Here is a 26,168-nt window from a genome sequence, read left to right on the forward strand (position 1 = left end):
GTGGATGTTGGCAATTTGATCTCTGGTTCCTCTACCTTTTCTAAAACCAGTTGAACATCAGGAAGTTCACGGTTCACGTATTGCTGAAGCTTGGCTTGGAGAATTTTGAGCATTACTTTACTAGCATGTGAGATGAGTGCAATTGTGTGGTAGTTTGAGCATTCTTTGGCATTGCCTTTCTTTGGGATTGGAATGAAAACTGCCCTTTTCCAGTCCTGTGGCCACTGCTGAGTTTTCCAAATTTGCTGGCATATGGAGTGCAGCACTTTCACAGCATCATCTTTTAGGATTTGAAATAGCTCATCTGGAATTCCATCACCTCCACTAGCTTTGTTCGTAGTGATGCTTTCTAAGGCCTACTTGACTTCATATTCCAGGATGTCTGGCTCTAGGTCAGTGATCACACCATCGTGATTATCTGGGTCATGAAGATCTTTTTTGTACAGTTCTGCTGTGTATTCTTGCCACCTCTTCTTAATATCTTCTGCTTCTGTTAGGTCCATACCATTTCTTTCCTTTATCGAGCCCATCTTTGCATGAAATGTTCCCTTGGTATCTCTAATTTTCTTGATGAGATCTCTAGTCTTTCCCATTCTGTTGTTTTCCTCTGCATTGATCACTGAGGAAGGCTTTCTTATCTCTTCTTGCTATTCTTTGGAACTCTGCATTCAGATGCTTATATCTTTCCTTTTCTCCTTTGCTTTTTGCTTCTCTTCTTTTCACAGCTATTTGTAAGGCCACCCCAGACAGCCATTTTGCTTTTTTGCATTTCTTTTCCATGGGGATGGTCTTGATCCCTGTCTCCTGTACAATGTCACGAACCTCATTCCATAGTTCATCTGGCACTCTATCTATCAGATCTAGGCCCTTAAATCTATTTCTCACTTCTACTGTATAATCATAAGGGATTTGATTTAGGTCATACCTGAATGGTCTAGTGGTTTTCCGTACTTTCTTCAATTTCAGTCTGAATTTGAGGTCTTAGCAGTGAGCAAAATGTGGTGCCTTCCTTCTAGGTGATGCTGTCTGCTGGCCACCTGAGTTCCCTCTCCCTGTGTTCCTGATGACTCCCTCTGTCTTCGTGGTAGAGTTATTGCTGGAGACCTCAGTGCTGCCTTCTCCAAATAGTACCCTGATCTGTGGCCTCTAATCACTTGTGTGCTTGTGTATGTGAAATCCACGTTCCCATTGTTGATGGAAAACTGACAGGTGAAAAGGAGGTCCATAGCATACAAGTGCAACTGTAAACATTAGCTTCATGGATTTCTTATCTCTACCACATTTGAGTCTTACTGACTATATATGGTGTGTTTTGTGAATGTAAAGTAAAGACTATCAATTTACCTTTTGTAAATACAAATCTCTAGAAATGGCAGGGAGAGAAGAGGAGGGGGCTGACCTCAAGACATCTGGAAGCAGAGAAAAGCAAAACAGGACCAGAAATGGCCCTAAGTTTCCAAGAAAGTCAAACTATATTTGGAAGTTATTAATAAATAGTATGTCCATACCATAAATAAAAAGATATGAACATCTCTTGATTGAAAAAACATAAATAAAATCTATCACTTATTCCTTAAAGAAAACTTAAAAAAAAATTACCAGGAATAAAAGCCTGCCTGGTAAATAAGATGGGGAGTTCCAATGCTATTTGCAACCTAGATCTAGTATCATCTTTAACAATGGAATAGTAGAACAATTTCTACTTAGGTGATGACAAAGTACAGAACTCATTCTTGCCAAAATTTTATAACATATATATTTGGAATGGGAAGAAACAGTCAAATTTAAAGCAAAATTTAGAGGACAATTTTAGAGAAAATGCATGTTGATTTGCAGAAGATTGTTTAATGATAACTTAAAGATTCAACCATTAACTACTATTTTATTAATAGCTTGAGTAAATTAGTCAATATAATGTCAGTCTAAGCAAAAATCATATTGTATAAGCCAGGAGTGTACAGTTAAGAAAGATAAATATACAATAGTGACCAAAGAATACGCTGTCTTTGGGAAGAACAAGAGATATATGGGACTTACATAAAAAATATACTGTATTTCATTGACGAGTTTAAGGACAAATACATAGGGAATTACAGCGTGTTTCTAATTAGATTAATTAATATTGCAAAGACCATATTTATTTCTAAATTAACTTTGATTTAGGAAACCCTGGTGGCTCAATGTTTAACACCATTTCAATTATTTTCTACAGAATAGAGCAGTATAAGATGATTCTAAAATTCTTCAGAAACTATAGATCAATGCCATAAAACTAATTTTTTACAGGAAATGGAATTTTTGGCAATGGGCAAAGGTAGCTCAACCAGAGACACAATACTTATGTCACTATTCTTCAGACAATGTGATACTGATACAAGAATATATGAGCATTTGGAGAAATAGTCTCAATTAGGTATAGATATAGATATTAGGTATAGAAATGTAAGTTATGATGAAGATAATAAAAATAAAGGAAAACAGAAGCATCCATCTATTAATGGGGCTATAAATTTGACTTCTTAGAACATTTAGTAATCTAGATTCATACTTCAAAAAATTGCCAAAGTAAACTTCGAATAGATTAATGAGTTAAATTAGGTTTACTAAAATATAAGCATTGCTAGAGTATTACAGAAATAATAAAGTGGAGGTCACTTATGGTATAATGTGGAATGAAAAGCACTTGATTCATCATGCATTTCTTATTAAAAATAGTAATTTTTCATGTAAAAGAACAAATAATGTAGAAAAATTATAGATGATAGTATTTATAATGCATGCATGCTCAGTCATTAAGTTGTGTCTGATTCCTTGTGACCCAATGGATTATAGCCCAACAGGTTCCTCCATATATGGAATTTCACAGATAAGAATACTGGAGTGGGTTGTCATTTCCTTCTCCAGGGGATCGTCCTGACCCAGGAATTGAACCCTGGTCTCCTGCATTGGTAGGTGAATTCTTTACTGCTGAGCCACCAGGGAAGCCCAGTACTTATATTTGTCATTAATAGTAATTCTTTCCAATTAATAATTTAATGTTATTTATTAATTATTTTGTATATCTTCTTCAATATGTGGGCAGGACTGTTTCCCTTATTCTCCACCAAAGTGGAGTCTATTCTTTATGTTGGTTGATCCACTGTCTGTCTTTCTGCTTTAGATCCTATTTAGGCTTCAAGATAGAGGAGCTTATATTGGGTCTTTCATACTGAATCCAAGTCATCATCCTGCAGTAAATGCAGCACATGGAGACTAGGCTATAAACATAGAGAGGGAGTGGTGTGGAGGGAGGGGAATATTCATTGTTAATTTTCCCATTGCAAAGGAACCAGTGAGTGAAGTAAGTCAGACAGAGGAAGACAAATACTGTTGGATATCACTAATATGTGGAGTCTTAAAAAATTTAGCAAACTGGTGAATGCTCAAAAAGCAAGCAAGAAAAAAAAGAAGCAGCAGCAGCAGCTAACACCTACTACCCAGACAAATCTTTAAAATCATAGGCTCAGAATATTGGTTGTCCAAGAAAGTTCTAGAAGCCAAAAGAGGTTAAGGATACCTAAGAAAAATTACAGCCAACTGTGGGTGAACCTGCATGGACCCCAAACCACCAAGCCTTTCTCTTTTTCATAGAGTAAGGAAATATATTCCCATAGTCTCCCTGAAATTTGATCAAACCCACCAACAGGACTCTAACAGACATAGAGGGGCAATGTGAAATCCTATGTTTCCATTTTAATGGGGATTCACCAACAAGGCGAAGGTGGAAAGGAGGCTTGCTGTTGCATATGTTTTGATACTCACTATTCTTCCTTCCCTAAGACCCAAACATTCAGCTGAATGCCTTAGGACACATATCTGCTATAAATTCATTTTTTATCTAATTTGTCTGAGATCTAAGCTTCCTGTGGAGGTCCAAGATCAAAGGATCGGATTCTTTCTGATGTTGGCACTGACATATAATGTGTGCTGACTTAGTTCTGTCTATAACCTCACAGTGGGAGGGGGCCGGCCTCCCTTGACACCTTTACACAGCACACTTTCATTTCGGCTGGGGAGTCTGTCAGGTATGTTGCTGATTGGAGCTGCCATGTAAATAATTCATGGGAGATTTTTAAATGTTTTGGGCTTGCAAAGGAAAGCTACGCTCGTGTTAGTCTTTCATGAATAGATGCAGACTTGAAGAACAAGGGGGAATAGATTTCCAAAGACGGTCTCTCAAAAATAGGATAACAATATCTTCAATGGATTGAAAACAGGTGATTTGCAGTGTTTGATTCCCCTTACATGAAGTGGTATTGGTTTTACCAAGGGATAAAAATTCAAAGCCCATTTTCCTTTTTTAAGTTTACTTCTACCTGAAAATTTATTATTCCTATTCTTTGGTTATTTGCTGATCTTGATAAACTATGTCTTTTCCTCCTGGTGGGAGTGGTAATTATAGAGATGACACCAAACTCAGGACTCAGCATAGGGCTGGGCTTAATAGGGGGACAAGGCTGATGGCAAAAAAAGTTCCTTCCCTGAAGGAACTCAAAGTCCTAAGAGGATGATGAGACTCTCATACAAGGAAAGGTGACCAATAATAGAAACAGTTGCACAAGTCAAATGAGAAACTCCAGTCAACAAGTATTGAGGCATAAATCAATGCCTTTGAGCTGTCAAGGAACAGTTCTGGAAGGATTTGAAGTCCCATAGGGAGACTAGGATAACCTGGAAGCTCTAAGCAAGAGAATTTTCCCATAGTTAGGGGGCAGACCATAACAGTTACAAGCTAGGAGAAATGACTGTGGAGGAGGAGAGAAGATGTGGAAACATGAGTTTCACAGAATATTACTGACACATCATCAAAACAATATAAACAACATGATTACTTTATCTTGTTTTACTGTTCCAAACCAACAGTATATTATGTTTCCCTCTCCAGGGGATCTTCCCATCTCAGGGATCGAATCCAGGTCTCCTGCCTTGCAGGAAAATTCTTTACCATCTGAGCCAACAGGGAAGCCCTTGTTTATATATATATATATATAAATATAAATATATATAGGTTAAACATTTATATTATGATGTTATTTATATTTATATTATGTTATTTATGTTTATGCTATAATATTGTCTCTTACACTATGATACAGACTTGATGATTCTCTCCTAACATGAGCCAAGACAGGCTCAGTAAACTGAGAGAGAGGTATAATACACAGGTTTATCAATTAGCATTTACCTTGTATATAAAAGTATGTATGTATAAAAATTCATGTTAATGTGTTTGATGATGAGAAATTAGAAAATCAGGGATGGGAAATGTCAGTGACAGTACTGCCATATACCTCTCAGGGGCTTAGGGTAGTTCTGAACCTTTCGTTTTACTCTAAGGCACATGGAAGATGACATTCCCACGTGTGCCACACTCTGATGCATGTATTTAGCCAAGCATTCTTCTTAACTCCCCTTTGCTAGCTTTGATTGTACACAGCATTGTTTGGCTCTCACTATAACTCTGGAGTCATAGATCTTGACTTCTGTACAGTAAGATGTGCTATTATGTTATCTGTGGTCTTGAGAAGTTACTTAATCCCTGTATCTCAATGGCCTCCCTTCTAAAAGGGAGATGGTAATAACACTTACTTCAGAGGGTTGTTGTAAGGATTAAATTATGTATATATATATTTACATATATATATAAAACCTGGTGCCCAGCATATAATTGCTATAAAAGTGTTACTTTAAATGATTATTAGCCTTTCTTTCTTCAAGGAATGCATACTGGAATGTAAATGTATGAGTGGCATTAAAAATCTTGAGTTACGTTTAATTTGATTAAAAATAATAATTTAATAAAGTTATTTTAAAGTTGAACTATAGCACTTTATTGTTTATAAAACTAGCTTGATACATCCTTCAATACCCAATGAATTATGAGAATTAGACATCCATGAATTAGGAAATACTTTCTGAAGAAAGAGAGAAATTTGGGGAGGTGAGTAAAAGAAGGCAGAGGGTTTTGAAAGACAGGGTGGAAAAACTATTTCAGGCCTAGGGTGTGTTTAAGATAATTCTTATAGGTGAGTAATTATATATATACACTCTTATAGAGACTTGTTTATTTATATATTTATCTCTGCATATGTTTGTTTTTATAAAATAAAATATATTCAAATTGTGAATTTGGCATAAAAGTCAAAAGTATTAATAAGACTGGTTTTACATTTATTAATACAGGTGTGAGTTAACCCACATAGTAAGGTCTGATTCTAGCCTAATTTTCATATTTAAGCTGCCATGCTTACAATGAAAAATCCTGATTGACTTATTATGAACATTGTAAAAGTTTTTTCTGGAAAGTTATATTATCAAATTTGTATTAGACAATTTATATTAATTATCAATTAATTAATTGATGGGTGTGGGAGACACGGGTTTTTTGAAAAAATGTGTACTCCCAACGATATTTAGAAATTGGTAAGTTGATATAACTCAGTCTTTAATTATTTGGTGATATCTTTTCAGGAATGTTAAATATGCAAAACATGCAGTCAGCTGATTGAGAACTAAGTCTGTTTCTTCTCCTCCTTCTTGTCTCCCACAGATTTGAGGATGAAGGTCATGCTGGCCAAGCTGAACCAGCTCCCGCATCAGTCCCTGAATGGCGTGTCCAGAAGGAAGGTGAGCCACCGTGTGGTCCGAGAGGAAGGTGGCAGCCGAGAAGAGGCCGCGGTACCTGCTCCCAGTGTTACCAGTGTCACGTCGCACAGGAACACCTGTACTCCAGGCTCTCCTGCTCAGCAGGTGTACCTGCAGGAGAGTGGGGGCTGGAAGGGGGCCCAGGAGCAGGTGCTGAGATACCAGCTGGCAGGCCAAGATCAGCTGCTGCTGCTCTGCCCAGACCTCAGACGAGAGAGGCAGCGTTTGCAGGGCCAGAGTCAGCTTGGCAAGGGGCACATCAGTCTAGGGCTTTCCCAGGAGAAGCCAGGCTCCTGTGGTGCCGCTGAGGCATTCTGCCTCCATTCAGTACATCCGGAGGCTGTTCCGGAACAGCTGTGATTGAGCAGTGGTGAGGACATTTGGGCTGCAAGTTATAGTGTTGAAAATATATCTGGATCATGATGAGCAGGGAAGATGAGGCCTGACCAGTTTGGACTAAGAAGGGAGAATATGCGCGTGTGTGCTCAGTCATGTCCAACTCTTTGTGACCCTGTGGACTATAACCCACTAGGCTTCTCTGTCCATGAAGTTTTCTAGGCTGGAATACTGGAATGGGTTGCCATTTCCTTCTCCAACGGCTCTTCCCAAGCCAGGGATTGAACCTGTGTCTCTCTTTACCACTGTGCTATCTTGGAAGCCCAGAAGGGATAATATGGATTCTGAATTCTTTCTTTTCAACTTTAACATGGAAGACAGTCATATAAATGATGTATGTTGAAACAATATCTGACATATCTTTTTTATTAATCATGAATCTTAGTCCAATACCAGGCAAGTAATAAGTTCCCAAATACTGATTTTTTTACTCGTTTTTATCTTAAGCTGGTTATCTTATTGATTTTGCAATTTTAATAAAGGTATAATGCTGATTTATTCAAGGGCTTCCCTGACAGCTCAGTTGGTAAAGAATCTACCTGCAACACAGGAGACCCCGATTCGATTCCTAGGTTGGGAAGATCCACTGGTGAAGGGATAGGCTTCCCACTGCGGGCTGATTTATTACAGTAGGGAGTGGTATTAAACTTCTTCTAGGACAAGGTCCCCAACCTCCAGGCCACAGGGGTTTCCAACCTCCTGTAAGACCAATGGCAGCATTAGATTAGAAATAAAGTGCATAATAAACGTAATGCTCTTCCATGAAATTGGTCTCTGGTACCAAAAGATTTGGGGACCTCTGTTCTAGAATGATTACCCACAGTGCTTTGGGCTTCTCTTATTGAAGGGATCATGATAAAGTCTGGATGGCTACAGCTGTTCCTGCAGTGTTAGAGTAAAACATTTCTTTATCCTATGGGAATATTTGAAGGACAAGAGAAGACGCCGCTTTCTGGTCTATCAGAGCTTACCTCCCAACCATAAGGCACTTGCCTGATTTTTCACAAACTGATTTTATTTCACAACTTAAATTCAGTCATTATTAGGAGCTCATAGTTGAGCAAACACATCATCTTTACTCCTCATGAGTATTGACACCTGGAAATTATGTTCTCCTGGGCTTTGCTGATATTTTAGTTAAGGGCAAGAATATAAGAATAGCAAGTCTGGGTAAGGAAATGGTCCATGGGCCCAGTAATTTTTTCAATAGTTCTTTTTTTTAATAACTGAACCACATAAAAACGTGGAAGGAAACTGTATTGGGAGAACAGAGATGACCAAGTGGCCAAGTGGATTATCAGCTGACTTAATTATTAGAGAATTATTAGAGAACTGCTTTTTGGGAAAGATAATGCGTGGGAGAGATCATATCATGTGCAGCCTCTCTAGGCTTTGTGATGAGGGTTCAGATTGAAACCAGAGCAGAGGGTTAACTGCCGGGAGCCAGCTTGAGGAACTCCGCCCCGTGGCAAAAGTCATGAGGAAGTAGGCTCGGCATACGCAAAGGCGGGATCGAGCCTCAGGAGTCCCCCTGGAAATTCTCGAGCATCTACCCCCAAAACCAGAGTCTGCCTACTTTACTGCTTTGTGCTCTTATGTACACCTTTGACTTTACGGGGGGCTGTCCCCCATCACCTCTCTCTGAAAAAGAGTTAACTTATAGCTCCAGTTGATAAAGTTGCTGGGCGTGATAAGAGTGTTTCAACCTACAAACTCCTCTGAAGGTTATTCCGGCCACATGTAATTGTTCACAGCCTCCCAACCATGAGAGGCATGAGATGTTCTAAACTGTTTAAATACAGATTCCTTTGAGCAGTTAAAAGATTGATTAGAAATTGTATTGGTGAAGGGTTGTTCACTTGTTGTGCCAATGTTTGCTGCTAAATTTCCATATCCCTTACCTGCTGTGTCCCTGGCAGTGTATTGATTAATATAATTAGTGTAAGTAGTAGCTTTAATTAAAGTTTGTAACCTTGGACCCTTGAGTTAATTCTTTTTCTTGTTATAGCCCACCACACCTTGGCCCTATGGGAATGCAACTTTATCTAATGCTTTTGGAGGGTGGCACCTGACTAATCACCTTTAGAGAAAAATAAGTTTTCTGAAGAAAGGGTCTTAAAATGTTAACAGGCCTCCGGGCCAGAAGATGATGCAAATCACCTAAACTTTTGCATATGATAAGTTTGCAGGAAGAAAGCCTGGCTTACTGCACGACTCTACCCCTTCCCCCATTATCCTCTATGCATAACTTAAGGTATAAAAACTACTTTGGAAAATAAAGTGCGGGCCTTGTTCGCCCAAGCTTGGTCTCCCCATGTCGTTCTTTCAGCTTCTGGCTGAATTATTTAGCCTCTTTTCTCCACTAAATTTTCTCACTGAGCTATCCTTATTTGCTGCTGCTGCTGCTGCTAAGTTGCTTCAGTCGTGTCCGACTCTGTCCGACCCCATAGACGGCGGCTCACCAGGCTTCCCTGTCCCTGGGATTCTCCAGGCAAGAACACTGGAGTGGGTTGCCATTTCCTTCTCCAGTGCATGAACTCTTTATATCTTTAATTAACATTTAAATAAGCTGTTGTTTCCTGATCGCCGATGCAGTCTCCCCTTCGAATTCCCTGGATCCACCTGGGCTGGACCCCGGCAGTTAACCATGTTGATAAGTTGAGTACAGATATGAAAGGAAGCTTCACCCAATTCACACATTTGCAGAGGACCCATTTATGTCCAAACTAAATGATACTTTAAGCAAGCCCAACTGTGCATCTGGAAGATCTTTTGCACCAATGAGTGACGCCAAGATAGCTAAGGTAAAGAAAATATCTAGTAAGAACTTGCTCTCAGCTTTTATCTAAACCAGGATTTTCCAGTCTCTGAAAAATGAAAGGGATGTCTTACATTCGCACTAGAACAGAGGAAGGAAAAACACTCTTCTATGGCAGAATTTTAAACAATAACGTCCTGGAATTAGCCCCAGAGGAGGTACTACTGGCAGAAAGTCATTGTCTGAGAGCCTCAGTGAGAAAGTATGTCTCACTCTACACAAGCTGGTGGGAAAGTTCTCAATTTCTGTGTCCATTCTTTAGATGTCTTACTGACATCTCAGACCTTAAAGCTGCCTCTGAAAGGAGGTAGGCAGCCTTCCCCAGGACATTATGCTAGCTTCTCTGGGTCCTCAGAGAGCTATGATTCTTTAGTACAAAAGCATTTGTAGTTAAGGCTTTTGAGAAATATAAAAACTGCTTACTAAGGGTCTGTCTATACACTCTCCCTTTCACCACCTCCAATTCCAACCCAGGTGTCTTTCCTGAACTCTATACTGTTTATCGAATTGCCTACTGAGAGCTTCCACTAGATTTATCCTTCAGATGATGGCAGAAAGTCATCATTTGAAGGCATTAGTGAGAAAGTATATCTTCTGTCTTCCAGTATTACATTGCCCTCACACAATGGCATGACCTCATTCAGGCCAGAAATCTAGAAATCACCCACGACTTGACTTTTTCTATCTAACCCTTCCCCAAAGTCAGCTGGTGCTGCTTCTGCTAAGTCACTTCAGTCGTGTCCGACTCTGTGCAACCCCATAGACAGCAGCCCACTAGGCTTCTCCATCCATGGGATTTTCCAGGCAAGAGTACTGGAGTGGGTTGCCATTGCCTTCTCCACCAAAGTCAGCTACCAGCTGTCATTTCTGCACCTTCTTTACACTTCTCTCAATTTCTACTATCTTCTTTTCCATTCCCTACATGCTAAACCCTGATCTTTCTGGAAGGCAAGTTTGATCCTATGCTTGTTTGGGAACAGCCAGAGTTGACCTATTAACTCTCTGCCACCAAAATCTAGGATCCCCAAGTCCAGAATGGACTCTTTGGACCTGAATAGCAACCAGATTATCCAGAGTAACATGGAGGGCTCTTGCATGTGTCTTGGGATTTCAGAGTCTGGCCAGAATCCCCAACCCATAGTTAAGGCAGTCTTTTTTTCCTCCTCCAAAAATGGGAGAATTGGGTAAATTCTAGAGGCAAAGAGAGCCGTTCTTGGTTCATTTATGTCTGAAGATGAGCTGATTAGATAAAGCCAACCCCAAATTTACTCAGACCATTAACATAGGGGACCCAGTAAATGTTTCGCAGCAGTATCAAAACTTACCCTTTCTTCAAATAAGTAATTTAAAATTTCTGATTTTCTATGTTTGAAGGACTCCTTTCCCCCAAGATATTGAACAAACTAAAATTCTAGACCGTTCAATATTTGTAAATATTTATGGATGTTAAAGCTGAGAGGGATGATGGAAGCTGGAGTAGTTTTCATTATCTCTTGAGTTTGGGGGATGTGTACAGGGAAGGTACCAGTCTCTGACAGAGCTTCATGTGTCTCTCAGAGAGAAAGCCTTGGCCAATCTAACCAAGGTTGTATTCTGAAGCAGACTTGCCCATCTCATCGCCCAAAGAGGCTGCTGAGTACCAAGAGGCTTTAGTCCTTCAGAACCCTCCCCTTTCATAGATTATTCAGTTGAGTGATTCCCTTCCTTCTAGCAATCTAACTCTGAATGTATAAAATTACATTGAAATGTATGCAAACTATATGCAAAATGAATATGATGACACTGAATATAGATCACATGCAAATATTATTCAACCAAGCTTCTATAAAATGTCATGTACATGTCAATAAAAGTAAAGGATTTTAATTAATTCTGTCATTTAAAATTCATGTATTTATTCCATATTTTGTTTCCAGAACTTGTATTCAGTGTCAATGTTGAAAGAACTATAAGCAGAAGGAATTACTGTACTGAATGTAGAACAATTGATTTCAGCTTACACTATGTCACTGTGACCAATTAACAGACATATTTGAAAGACAAACCATATTTCCAGAATGTAATTTTTTTAAAGGGACAAAACATCTTTTTATGAAGTTAAATGAGGTTTAAATGGTCAAATTCATATATTTGGTTGTTTACAAACATTTCTTCTACCTCAAAACAGACTGGAGATTTCTTTGCTTGGAACAATTCAGAAAAAGAATAGATTCTGCCCATCAGTCTGTTCTGTTTTGAGACAGAAGTTTTGTTTAACACATTTGTAGGACTTTCTAGAACCTACTGGAGGTGAGTTGATATCTCTGTGCATGTGTCCTCAGTTGCTAAGTAATGTCTGACTCTGCCACTCCATGGACTGTAGCCTGCCCATCTCCTCTGTCCATGGGATTTCCCAGGCAAGAATACTGCAGCAGGTGGCTATTTCCTTCTCTAGGGGATCCTCCCCACCCAGAGATCAAACCTGTGACTTTTGCATTGCAGGCATATTCTTTACCACTGAGCCACCTGGGAAGCTAATTTCTCCATATCATTCCTTATTTCAGTCTCAGAAATGATGACTCATTTATTATTATCACTATATCTTTTATTTTAAAATGAGTAGCCATAACAAGAGGAAAGAAAATCAATCTCCTTTCAAAAATGTGAGAAATATCATTTTTCTCTCTACTTTATAATAAACAGTTGCTGAATCCTTACAAAGGTGCAGGGCAAAATTGGGGGGAAAAATATATCTGCTTCTTTTAAAAAATTTCCTTAATTTAGTGGTACATCTATCCAGAAGAATGACTGATGTAGAAAATTATTCAAGATATACCATTAGGCTAAAAATACATAATGCAAGTTACAAAAAATGGGTATAGTGTGCTTTTACCTATAGTTGATTTATGTACAGAAAAATTATGGAGAGATAGCCAATACATATTTTAAAATGAGCTACCTTTAGATAATGGAGTAGGGAATATGAGGAGATTTGTACTTCATATTTTATATCTTTTTGAATTTCAATATTTTCTTAAAATATACTACTAATAAAAATAAAATTTAGAAGTATTTTCTCCATGTTTTGGTTGTCCAAAGGTTAGCAATACCCAGGCCTAGAAATTGTTTGTAGGAAAAAACTTTTACAAAGAGAGAGGAGATGAGTATCTGTGGGAAAATTAAAGAGTGGACAGAGAAGATGAATGGACTGGGAAGAGAGTCCAGGAAGGAATAAAAGGAAGAGCAGGGAACATCTCTGAATGAGGAAAAGAATGTTCCATAGTGGGCAATGATTAAAGTGCTAACAAGTCTACTTTCTCATCACAGTGTCCCTGGAATGTCATACAGGGCATGTCACCGGGGGCCCCTCTGTGTGAAGGGCCTTAGGGTACCAGGTGTGTATGTCTATGGGCTCAACATCTCTTAGTAAGATTCGAATATTCTGGCTTTTCCATTATTCATATTCAGGAAACAATGGGGAAGCAGTTGCTAACCCTAAGTCATGAGTGGACCCAACATGACACTCAGAGCTGAGAATTCCTGCTGGATAACACGCCTCTCACCAGATCAGTGCCCAGCCTGCACTTCTTCCAGCCCTGGTCCGCTAGGACTTATTCTAAACCTAGACCAAGTGATGCTATAACCCTAAACACAAAAGCTGCCTCTTGGTAGCAGCTGTCACAAGCACTTATTAAGTAGGCTCCAGAGACTCCGATTTTGAGAGATAGAGGCTTAAGTCAAAGGGCCATGGGCTTCAAAGGGTATGGTGTAAGAAATAATATGCTCCAAAGTTTCTTAGGGACTTCACTGGCAGTCTGGTTTTTAAGACTTCCCTTTCCAATGCAGGGGGTGCTGGTTTGATACCTATTCAGGGAACCAAGATCACACATACTTCGCAGCCAAAAAAAAACAAAACATAAAACAGAAGCAATATGGTAATAAATTCAATAAAGGCTTTAAAAGTGGTCCACATCAAAAAAAAAATCTTAATTTTTTTTTTAAAATTTGGGAATAAATAAATAATCCTGTGTGCTTATCTTCAATTCTGACAACTCTAGAAGTGCTGTAATTTGGGCTATACCTCTAGTAATACCAACCATTTTTTTCTCATTGGAATTTTTCCCACCTATCTTTATTCTGTTCTCAGGGATGCCACTGACTCAGTTCTCACCTCTCTTATCAACATCATAAATCTCTCCCCATCCACTGGGGTGTTCCCATGACTGTCCAACATGGTTGAGTAGCTCCCACTTAAAAGAAAAAAAAAATCAGACATTCTTTGATTCTATAGGCCCCTTCATATCTCTTCCCATTTTCTTAACCCATTCCATTAACACTGTTTGAGACTTTTGTTCACAGGTTAAATTACTTCCTCCATTTTCATTTATTCTTCCAGGCATTCCAATGCACTTCTGACTCCTCTGCAGAAGAGGCTGCTCTTAGGGCAATTACCAGCAACCTCCATATTGCCAATTCTAAAGAATGAGCCTGTCTTCATCCTGCATGTTAACCCCATCCTTTCTCTTCCCCATTCTTGAAACAGTTTCCTCTCTTGACCTTTGTGATACCTTTTCTCCTTGATTCACTCTTATGTCACTGAACATAATAAGCCATAGACTGAAGGCTCAACTTTGGTTCCTTCTTTAAAAAAATATGTATTCATTTTTGGCTGCACCGGGTTTTGTTGCTGTGCAGGGGCTTTCTCTAGTTGCAGTGGCGGAGAGCAGAGGCCATTCTCTAGTTGCACTGTGCAGGTTTTGTATTATGGTGGCTTCCCTTGTTGCAGAGCACCAGCTCTAGGGCACGCAGGCTTCATAGTCGCAGCATATGGGCTCAGTAGTTCTGGCTTCCAGGCCCCAGAGTGTGGGTTTGGTAGTTGTGGTACATAGGCTTAGTTGCCCTGTGGCATGTGATGAACCGTGGATGAACCAGTGTCCTCTGCATTGCAAGGCAGATTTGTAACCACTGGACCACCAAGGAAGCCCCAAACTTTGATTCTTGATCCAAAACCTCATGAGACCCCAAGAAAAATATCTCATTGAGCCTGCCCAGGCTCAGATCTGATAGATAATATTGAACCAGTGGGATGTATCTTTTCTGAACCCCTTTGTCATAGAAAACAGCAGATTTCATAGTGAAAAACAACCTGAGTATAATATACTGGAAGCCCAATCTTTACTCTGCAAAATTCTAGAAACATCAACCCAATACTTTCTGACTGTAGTGTTTCAGAAGAGTTGTCAGAAACCAGTCTAAGTTTTGTTCCTGTCTAGGAATCATTAAAAATCACAGGATCTTTTTTCTAGACTATTTTAAACATTTTAATAATTCTCTCCATAGATGAGTCTTTTTCTATACTAGACAAAAATTGCAAAGAGGGGATAATGCTATTTGTAATAAGGGGAGAAAACTCGAATAGGGAAGGAAAACATTAGTGATTCATAGGAGAAGAGAGAGGATTTAAATAGATTTAAAAAGTGATGTTTCAGGCAGAAGAAAAATATATAAATTTAACCATAAAAGTCACTCAACCCCAGATCATGGATCCTTTAAGAAAATGAATTAATGGTGTCGAATATAGGAAATAAATGGCTAGATGAATAATTCATAACTTTGTAGCATGTGAAATGATAATAAAAAGATGGTAGAAGTGATTTCAACTTAAAGTAGGCCAGATGAAAGAATAACCACTGTAACTAAATAATTTTTCCCAGTGTCTTGGGAAAAAATTCTTACTTCTTAGGGAAAATTGTCAGTAAATATTAGATTTATTTCAGCGTCCTACTTTGTTGAGATTTTACAGGCCTAGTTAAATGCTGTTTCTCTTGTCTAATTTACCTAATGAAGGATCATGGGATAAATGAGATCTAATTTCTTCATATACCAAAGAAAGTTTGGATCAAAAATATTTGGCACTCTAGCCAATATTGCTTTTAGACTCAGATAATGGTTTCCACTCCAGGCCCTTGCTCTAGAGGACTCCACCCCCATTCACTCTTCCATGTAGGCAGTCCGACCATGAAGCCAGGAGGATGTGCCCACTCACACACCATGCCCACCCCTAGTGCCCACGTTGGAATTTTCTGCCCAAACAACCCTGAATCATCCATCGGGGCTTGCACAGGCTGCTTCTCTAGATTCCTTCTTTGCTTGTCATATCAAGTCAAGTGAGGAAGAACCACTTTGACTCAGATGGTATTGAGAAATATGCCAAACTATTGTTGAATAGTACTTTCCTGATGGATGGAAAGTAATCATGACTTCTATGTCTCATTTTATTCTTATGAAGGACATGTGTTAAGACATTCATCAACGTGTAACTCAAGTATCTTCTGGCTCACAGGGTCCTCACCTGCTGAATAAGAGCTTAGTGCCTTTGCCAAATTGCCCTGGTTATTTCTGACACTCAATGAAACAGACCTATATGGGATTTTTGGGGGGATTCACGGTAACCCTATACACCCTCCTGATTCTCAGATGTCTCCCTAAGGAGGACCCCATCCCATGCCTTGCTTTTTACCTTCTTGATCTTCACACTTCTAGGAAGGTACCAGCTGACCTCAGCAACGTGCATTCTGTCTCTCCTGGGCAGGCACCATTGGTCATACATAGGACAATATGACAGGCAGAGTTGAATATGCCACCTGCTTTATCAGCCACCACATGATTAAATGAAGTGCCCATACATTATTTGATCTATGTTGGCTTCTTTCACTTAGAGAATGTTCTCCAGGTTCACCTGTGTTGTTGCTGGTGGCAGGATTTCCCTCTTCTCTATGACTGAGTGTTATAGAGAACTGCGTGCTGTTTTAAGTCAGTAAGTTGTGGTGATTCGTTACACAACTATAGAGACGCTATGGTTTCCATGAACAAAGGGGAAGATCAGTCCTCTTGTATTTGCTCCTGTCTCTTGGGTGTCTCCTGTTCTCATTTTCAGCAGACATGAATCACTTCTAGCCCCTAGAAGCTTAAAGCCCTCACTCAATCTGCAGGTTCCCCTGTGGGCAGCTGCATGGCATCAGTCCTGGGGTCTCCCCGGGTGTCTCACTAGCACTCGCTTCTTCAGGGTGAAGGATGCTGGCTCTTAGGACTTCCAGACACCACAGATTTGTTCCCATCCCAGAACCACAAGATGAAAACAAGCCAGACTGTCCTTGTCTTCCTCTCTCCCTTCTGTCTTCTCATTTCCCAGTGTCTCCCCAACTAGATTCTGATGAAAGTTATTTGCAGGATCCCCATCAGTTCCATGAGTGACAGGAGACTGATGTCAAGTGAGAAAATGAAATGTAAATTTTATTAAACACCCCCTCTCATCTCCACGTATCAATGCAGATTCCAGCTGAACATAGCAAATCAAATCCTGCCTATGCCCAGCCTCGGGGCACACGGAAAATCATTTCTCCTTAATACCATTCCTTTCTAGTAAAATATTTTTCTGTTTGGTAAATGAAAATTGTAAATGCAAACCTGGTATTAATCCCAGGGAAAAGCATATCTTCAAAATGAACATCTGAAGGAGGGAGCAGAGAAGAGACAAGGGAAGATTCAGGGGCAAAGGAGAAGTCGGGGACTGGGGAAACAGTATTTAGCTGTGTCATGCACAGTCCAGACTCATGGCTGCGCAGGGATGCATATCCACAGAATAAATGGTGACATTCTTTGAAAGCTTGGACCATGAGGACATTTATCTACATGCTGTCCTGTCTCAGAGATAATAAAGATCTTAAATCTGATACACTGTCTTGAAATTGCATTATAAATATAGATGCTTCATTCTGGGTGTATGTGCACAATTACAGGCTTGTCTGGGGTTTTGCCCGGTGGTGTCTGACTGTGTGTAGAGAAAAATCTTGATTTGGGGATCTTAAAAGTTGAAACCAATTTTTATTGCATATTTATTGTAGAAAATATAACCCAGAATTTGAGCCAAAAATGAATACAGAAAATACCATAGCTATTTTAAATGCACACACTATCCAAATTTCACTTGACAAATTTGAATGAAAAATGTAAATACTGGTTTCTGCTTTATTTTTTAAAGAAAGAAGGTAATTTATTGAATTTATTTTCTTTTAATTTCTTCAAATTAAGTGGATAGACTATTTTTGAAATGACATTTTTTTCAGGAACAGATCTTTATTTAGATCACCTGTTCTGATTTGCCTGAGATTGGGGAGTTTCCAGGATATAAGACTTTCAGTGCAAAAACCAGAAAACCCCAGAAAGTTCCATGCATACAGTGATGAGTTGGTCACCCTAATATATTACTGTCATAAATCATATAAAATAGTCATGTCTTATACTCTGATAATGCTTCCCAGGTGGCGCCAGTGGTAAAGAACTCACCTGCCAAGGCAGGAGACATAAAAGACACTTGTTTGATCCCTGGATCAGGAAGATCCCCTGCAAGAGGGCATGGCAACCCACTCAAGTATTCTTGCACGGAAAATTCCATAAACAGAGGAGGCTGGTGGGCTTTGGTCCATAGGGTCACAAAGAGTTGGAAACGACTGAAGTGACTTAGCACACACACACACACACACACAAATTATTAACATTGTAGACTTTATTTTGAGGAAATGGTTTTAAGCAAAATAAACTTATAGGTGTATCTGGAAATGATCTCCTTGACTTAAGCATGGCAGATAGCATTCAGGCTTCCAAAATAAGTGAGAACAACTCAAGCATTATACTTGTTAGCTGAGAAAATGGCGTTCTTATCTTTTCTTTTCTTGTGGTGAAGCTTTAAAGACTTTCTTCCTAGTACAGCTACAAGTAATCAATATAAACAAAAGCGGGGAGGGGGGTGTGGAGGAATAGGGAGATTTGGATTAACACATATACACTACTGATGTTACATATAAAATAGATAACCAATGAGAACAAACTGCATAGCACAGAGAGCTCTACTTGATGTGCTGTGGTGACCTGAATGGGAAGAAAGGCCAAGAGAGAGTGGGTATACGTATATGTACTGCTGATTCAGTTTGCTGCACAGTAGAAGCTAACACAGCACTGTAAAGCAACTAAACGCCAATAAAAATGTATTAAAAAAAAAAAAAAGGAGTGTGAGTATTGCTTAGGAATGTGCTAGAACATAACTCGGAGAAGACAATGGCACCCCACTCCAGTACTTTGCCTGGAAAATCCCATGGACAGAGGAGCCTGGTAGGCTGCAGTCCATGGGGTCGCTAAGAGTCGGATGCAACTGAGCGACTTCACTTTCACTTTTCACCCATTTTTGTCTAGAATTTCTACATAGTTTCACAGAATCATTCACACTCGTGTTTTAATGTTACTTATATCACACCTTCTATGGTATTTTCATTTGAACAGATTGAACAGATTTCTCAAGGCAAGGCTTAAAGGAGTAGACCTAAAGTAATTCCAATTACTGAAGATAGCTATTTTATGAGAGGTCCCTCAATAATATACTAGTGTCCTGTTGCTGTTATTGCCATAAACTTCCTGCCTTAAAACAACTCAAATTTATTTTCTTAAAATTTTGAATGTCCAAAGTCTGATATCAGTTTCATTGAGCTAAAATAAAAATGCTATCAAGGGTGACTCCTTCCTCAGATTCGAGGCGAAAATCTGTTTCCTTGCCTTCTTCATCTTCCCATGGCAACCTGTATCCCTTGGCTTGTGGGCACTCCTCCATCTTCAAAACACATTACTCTTACATCTCCTTCACTCCAACTTCTTGATTGACATCTACTGGTTTTCTGATCTCCTGCCTCTCTAAGGACCCCTGCCATAACATTTAGGACCTATCTATATAATCCTAGACAATCTCTTCATTTCCAGAACTTTGATTTTTTTTTAATATTTTTTATTGTGGTAACAATCACTAATATAAAATATGCTATTTGAGCCATATTTATCTGTACTATTCAGTGGCAGTAAGTACATTCACACTGTCATGCAACTCTCTCCATCTTCCTAATTTTTCACTTTGCTAAACTGAAACTCCAGTAGTCATGTGAGAGGTGGACCATAAAGAAGGCTAAGCACCAAAGAATTGATGCTTTGAACTGTGGTGTTGGAGAAGACTCATGAGAGTCCGTTGAACAGCAAGGAGATCAAACCAGTCAATCCTAAAGGAAATCAACCCTGAATGTTCATTGGAAGGACTGATGTTGAAGCTGAAGCTCTAATAATTTGGCCACCTGATGCAAACGGCCAATTCATTGGAAAAGACCTTCATGCTGAGAAAGATTGAGGGCAAGAGGAGAAGAGGGCAACAAAGGATAAGATGGTTGGATGGCATCACTGATTCAATGGACATGAGTTTGAGCAAACTCCAGGAGATAGTAGAGGACAGGGAAGCCTGGCCTGCTGCAGTCCATGGCATCACAAAGAGTTGGACAGGACTTAGGAACAAAACAACAACAAACTGAAACTCTGTCCTGATTAAGCACTGAGTCCCCATTCCCCAACCCCTACCCTGGGCCCCTGGCATCTACCAGTGTACTTTCTAACTCGATGAATTTGACTATTTTAGGAATCTATTACAGGAATCGAACAGTATTTTTCTGCACCTACTGTATACTGGGATGTATTTTTAAAGTTGATTTCGTGTATGTCCTACAAACAGATTGTACCTTCTTTCCCCCTCCCCCACCATGCTATACAGCAGGTTCTCATTAGTTATCTATTTTATACATAGTAGTATGTATATGTCTATCTCAATCTCCCAGTTTATTCCCTGCTTTAACCCTTTTGGAGAAGGAAGTGTTAATTCACTCCAGTATTCTTGCCTGGAGAATCCCATGGACAGAGGAGCCTGGTGGGCCATAGTCCATAGGGTCACAAAGAGCTAGACATGACTGAGCAACTAACAGTCAACAGTTTCCCCCTTTGTGTCCATATGGTTGTTCTCTATGTCTGTGTCTCTGATCTTTAATTTAATCACATCTGGAAGTCCCCTTTGCTATGTAAGGTAGCACTCACATTCCCAGGGATTAGCGTGAAGATAGCTTTGGATCAACCATTATTCAACCTCCTACAAATAATATTCTCTCTTGTTACTTATGTCTATGGTGAGGTTGGTTCTGTTGGAAGGAAAAGTTATAGGGATGACAAAACTTACCCCTCCATGTAGCTGAGAGAAAACTTGGGAACTGGGGATAGAGTCTTGCATGGTAGTAACCACCAGCATCACACACCTTTGTGGTCCCTGTTGTCATGAGGATGGAGAGGTCATAGAATGAGATCCTCTGTCCACTTCTGCCCACTCATCTCTAAAGGCCCCCTCTAAGTGCTGTCGGGATGGGGTTACAGGAGCTGCTGGAAAGGGGCCATAGACACAAAGATCAAAGTCACTGAGCCAGTTAGATCTTGAGGCAAACAATGTTTTAGTGATGAAGAAATCCAAGAAAGAATATTTATCTTTTTCTTTAAATGTACAATTTCCTCCGCCTTTCCTTCCATGATCCGTGTCCTATACGCTCTTTGGGGCCTAGACAAAGTCTGCCTCTGGTCTCGTGTGCCCCAGTGAGCTTTCCCTTGCCTGGGATGGTCTATGCTGTCCTTAAAATAGAAGCTTGTGACCAGGTGAGGAGTGGCTCCTGACACTTCAGAGAATATGTCTGTTTCCCCAGCCAGGTGATAGACATACTGACACAACAGACAATGTCTCCTGTATCTTTGAGTTCTCCACCACAGTCCTAATCCAGTGACTTAGTAGCAGTGGATGTGGATGTGGAATGAATGAGCACAGGAAAACTAGTTTTCTAAATCAGACTGGAGGGGAGAGTTGTGCTTTACCATATTTGTAAATAAATATTTCTAAATACCTGTGATGGTCCTAGGCAATGAGGAGAGTAGTTGATATATGTTGATAGATTGATCAATAAATTGACCCTTAAGGTACTACAGCAGTTCAGTGGTTAAGACTTCATATTTCCAATGCAGTGGGCACGGATTTGATACCTGTTTGGGGAACTAAGATTCCACATACTGTATGACCAAAAAAAGAAAAAAAAAAGTATAATCACACAGTGTTTCATAAACACTTAAAGTCAATAATGAGTCTATTTCACTATCACACCACTTTTAGATTTTTAATTTAATGCTACCATAAAGTTCTGGTCACTGGCAAAAAATGTTGTAACAGAGAAAAGGAAGATTAATATACTTAATAATCAAAAGCCTCTAAAAATTGTTTAGGAAAAGATGACCATGGCCAAAACCCACCCCTAACTAAACTGATAAACATACGTCTCACAAAAGAAAAAATACAAATAAAAATAAACATGTAAAAAGGCTCATTTCAGTGTGGTCAAATAATGCAAATTCAAATAACAAGGTGATACCACATTTCATTTATCCAATTGGCAAATACTTAAAGGACTTTTAATACCCAGTATATAAGAATACTCTATTGTTGGCAAAAATGCACCCTAATAAGTGTTTCCATGAATTATTGGGGTGGCTTTCAGTTGGCATAAACTTTATAGAGGACAATTTGATCATTATCAAAAAACTTTAAAATATATACATATTTGTCTAAGTGAATCAAAAATGAAAGCTTTACCTAAATAATCCATTGGATTACCATTGCACTTATGTGCCAAAATGATAGCTAATTCCCCAGACTATCCATAATTAAATCAAGAAATAAGTAAATGAGATAAATTGATACAGCCATATAATTAAAAGATGTTGATTCATTGAAATTATGTTTTCATATAATAATTGCATTAGAAATCCTTATTTTTCACTAGTAAGTCAAACATGCAGGATGCAAAAAAAGCATGGTCTCACATACATTTGTATGTTTTCTTATGCCCATTATTTATATATGTGTGTGTTAACAGGAGTTATCTCTGAAAGATGGTTTTATTTGTTTCATATTCTCTTCTTTATTTTTGTTTTATTCAGAATTTCAACAATTAACAAGTTACTTTGTAATCAGATAAAAATCCTTTTGGTTATTGTTATTTAGTCTCTAAGCTGTGTCTGACTCTTTTGTGATTATATGGACTGTAGACCACCAGGCTCCTCTGTCCATGGGATTTCCCAGCAAGAACACTGAAATGGGTTACCATTTCCTTCCCCAGGGCTTCTTCCCTACCCAGGGATCAAACCTGTATCTCTTGCTTGGCAGGCAGATTCTTTACCACTGAGCCACCTGGGAAACAACCCTTCCCCTCCCCCACAAATCTGTAAGTTCTATTTAAAAGGAACTAGAGGGACTCAGGCTTAATTTTTTGGGGCTCCAAAATCACTGCAGATGGTGATTGTAGCCATGAAATTAAATGACGCTTACTCCTTGGAAGGAAAGTTATGTCCAACCTAGATAGCATATTCAAAAGCAGAGACATTACTTTGCCAACAAAGGTCCGTCTAGTCAAGGCTATGGTTTTTCCTGTGGTCATGTATGGATGTGAGAGTTGGACTGTGAAAAAAGCTGAGCGCCGAAGAATTGATGCTTTTGAACTGTGGTGTTGGAGAAGACTCTTGAGAGTCCCTTGGACTGCAAGGAGATCCAACCAGTCCATTCTGAAGGAGATCAGCCCTGGGATTTCTTTGGAAGGAATGATGCTAAAGCTGAAACTCCAGTACTTTGGCCACCTCATGCGAAGAATTGACTCATTGGAAAAGACTCTGATGCTGGGAGGGATTGGGGGCAGGAGGAGAAGGGGACGACAGAGGATGAGATGGCTGGATGGCATCACTGACTCGATGGACGTGAGTCTGAGTGAACTCTGGGAGTTGGTGATGGACAGGGAGGCCTGGCGTGCTGCGATTCATGGGGTCGCAAAGAGTCGGACACGACTGAGCGACTGAACTGAACTGACCTGAGAGGGACTTCCCTGGCTGTCAAGTGATTAAGACTGCACTGCTAGTGAGGGGGGAGGGAGCCAAGTTCAATCCCTGGTCCAGAAACAAGGATCCCACGTGCCACTCAGCATGGCCAAAAAAAAAAAAAAAAAAAAAGTTTTAAAAGGACTAGAGACTCTAGCCTCTGAGCTGATAAACACTTCTCCCCGACGCTAGCCTGGGAGGTGCCCACCTGTGAAAATTCACTTTGCATTGACTTGCCTTCCCCTGTGCCCGCTGTGGGAGAGTCAGCTGAAGAGGACCAAGTTGCAGGAGAGATGGGACACGCCAACCAGGGAGAGGTCATGGAACCTGAAGTCGCTTGGCAAGCCTCCCTTCCTGCTTTTATTCTTCATCACCTTGGTCACCTTGGTCCACAATTAAGATGAACATAGTCTGCTCGTTCTAGTACAGCAGAAGGGCTTTTCCACTAGACCCAGGAGGAAATGTTATTCTTATTGCTCTTCCCTCCTCAGTGTCCCAGCTCTGATGGGATGGAGGAAGTGTGCTTAACGGTGCAGTTGGCAGACGATGGAAGTGGTGATAACAAGAGCATTGACTAGACTCAATATTAGTGATGGTGCTGGGGAGCCGTCCTGGCTTTGGGCTGCCTGAAGGCAGTGGTGATCCCCTGCTTGTCTTGTCTGTCAGTCTATTTGATCTCCAAATGAATTGCTTTTGATAACAGCTATATAAATGCAGAACTGATCCGCTGGGCCTTCTTAAATGAGACTCCTCGCTTTCATCTCCTAGTCATTTCAAAAAGCAGATAGACTTGTTAGAGGTTTTAATGCAATGATTTATGTTTTATCTTGCCTGGTTCGAGGCAGCATTTATTTAGCACTAAATTCTTCCTGAGCCTCTATGGTGAGGGAAGAAACGTTTGAACACACAACATTTGGGGTTTCTTTTTTTAAAAAAATAAACTCAATAATATATGTTTTTCTCCTTTATTATGGTCAGGAAAGGCAAAAAAAAGTTTATTTTAAGGAAGAAGGGAGGGAATGGAAAAAGTCGCCATACAAAACACTTCCATTATCAGACCCTTGGCGATGTTATGGGGAACCAGAAAGGACCAAGATCAATTCTCTGATTCTATAAAACAAAGCATTAAACTTTCCCACCCAATGACTATCAGAAAAAGAAATCACATTGAATTTCAATTAAAACATAGAAAGATTCTTTTTCTCATCTTTGTTCCCATGTTTGCATTTTTATAATAGAACAATACGTAGAAGTCCCCATTGTTTCTCTTTCTCATACTTGCACTTTCTAACCTCCTTCTGCTTTTATCACTTTACCATTGTATGAATGGAGAAAATTGTCTTATTAAAGAGAATGGAGCATCATTCATAAAACACAGAATATTTTCTAAGAAGCTTTGTTCATTCACCACTCAAAGACTATACACAAGCTTGTTTAAGAGATACAGTTAGGGGAAAAGACACAACCTGTTGCAACCAGAAAATGAAATAGACCTTGATTTCTCCTTCATTAGAGGAAATCTCTCCCTTCATGAAATACTGCTATAAGACGCACATTGTAAATTGTATATTTGTATATAAATCAATTCATGTAAATGAATTATAACAACTTGCTATTTGAAATGGTTTTCAAATCAAATACATTATGATTTTCAAATAAAACTATAGCCCAAGTATGAACTTTGCATTGATTGGTAAAAAGGAGATTGCTGGTAAGTCACTTCAGTTGTGTCCGACTCTGTGCCACCCCATAGACGGCAGCCCACCAGGCTCCCCTGTCCCTGGGATTCTCCAGGCAAGAACACTGGAGTGGGTTGCCATTTCTTTCTCCAATGCACGAAAGTGAAAAGTGAAAGTAAGTTGCTCAGTCGTGTCCGACCCTCAGCGATTCCATGGACTGCAGCCTACCAGGCTCCTCTGTCCATGGGATTTTCCAGGCAGGAGTACTGGAGTGGGGTGCCATTGCCTTCTCTGAAAAAGGAGATTATTCTGCCATAAAACATCGTAACAATTTATTCCAATCATTGTGCAGTAAGACAACCTGCAATGGCATCATCTTTAAAGTGATATATAATAGAGCAGAGAAAAAGACCACACGGTGTGAAACACACGACATCTCTACTTCTAATAGGAGATAGAATTCGTTTTTTTTTATAAGTAGAGGGACTCATAATTCAAAATATCAAAGCTACCTGGAGATGGATTAAGAAGATTTTTTTCTACATGGTAGAAAACACATTTGTGTCCTGTGTAGGGTTTTCACTTTATTTTCCTTTTGAATCATAAGAACAGAGAAAAGAAGCATTTTAAATGCTTGAACATTTGGTTAAAGCAGCCTATATTGTCATCCTTGCCTTGAATGCAACAGGTTACAGCTGCTGGCAATAATTAGATTGCCCCTGTGATTCTTTTTTTTCTTGTTACTCTTTCTAAATGTTTATATATAAATACTAAAATATGTATAAAGTTTCTTGAAACAA

General features: G+C 39.5%; 1 protein-coding gene across 1 annotated transcript in view; it reads left to right on the top strand.

Moving 5' to 3' along the window:
- The window catches only part of PKHD1 (PKHD1 ciliary IPT domain containing fibrocystin/polyductin), a 440,275-nt gene extending 433,231 nt beyond the window's left edge, over window positions 1–7,044 (top strand). Inside the window, exon 65 of the mRNA XM_055574400.1 lies at window positions 6,590–7,044. Within this exon, the coding sequence (XP_055430375.1) occupies window positions 6,590–7,044 (455 nt within the window). The remainder of the gene's footprint in view (window positions 1–6,589) is intronic.
- The last annotated feature ends 19,124 nt before the right edge of the window (window positions 7,045–26,168 follow it).

The sequence above is a fragment of the Bubalus kerabau genome, chromosome 3 (assembly GCF_029407905.1).
Source record: "Bubalus kerabau isolate K-KA32 ecotype Philippines breed swamp buffalo chromosome 3, PCC_UOA_SB_1v2, whole genome shotgun sequence".
Lineage (NCBI taxonomy): Eukaryota > Metazoa > Chordata > Mammalia > Artiodactyla > Bovidae > Bubalus > Bubalus kerabau.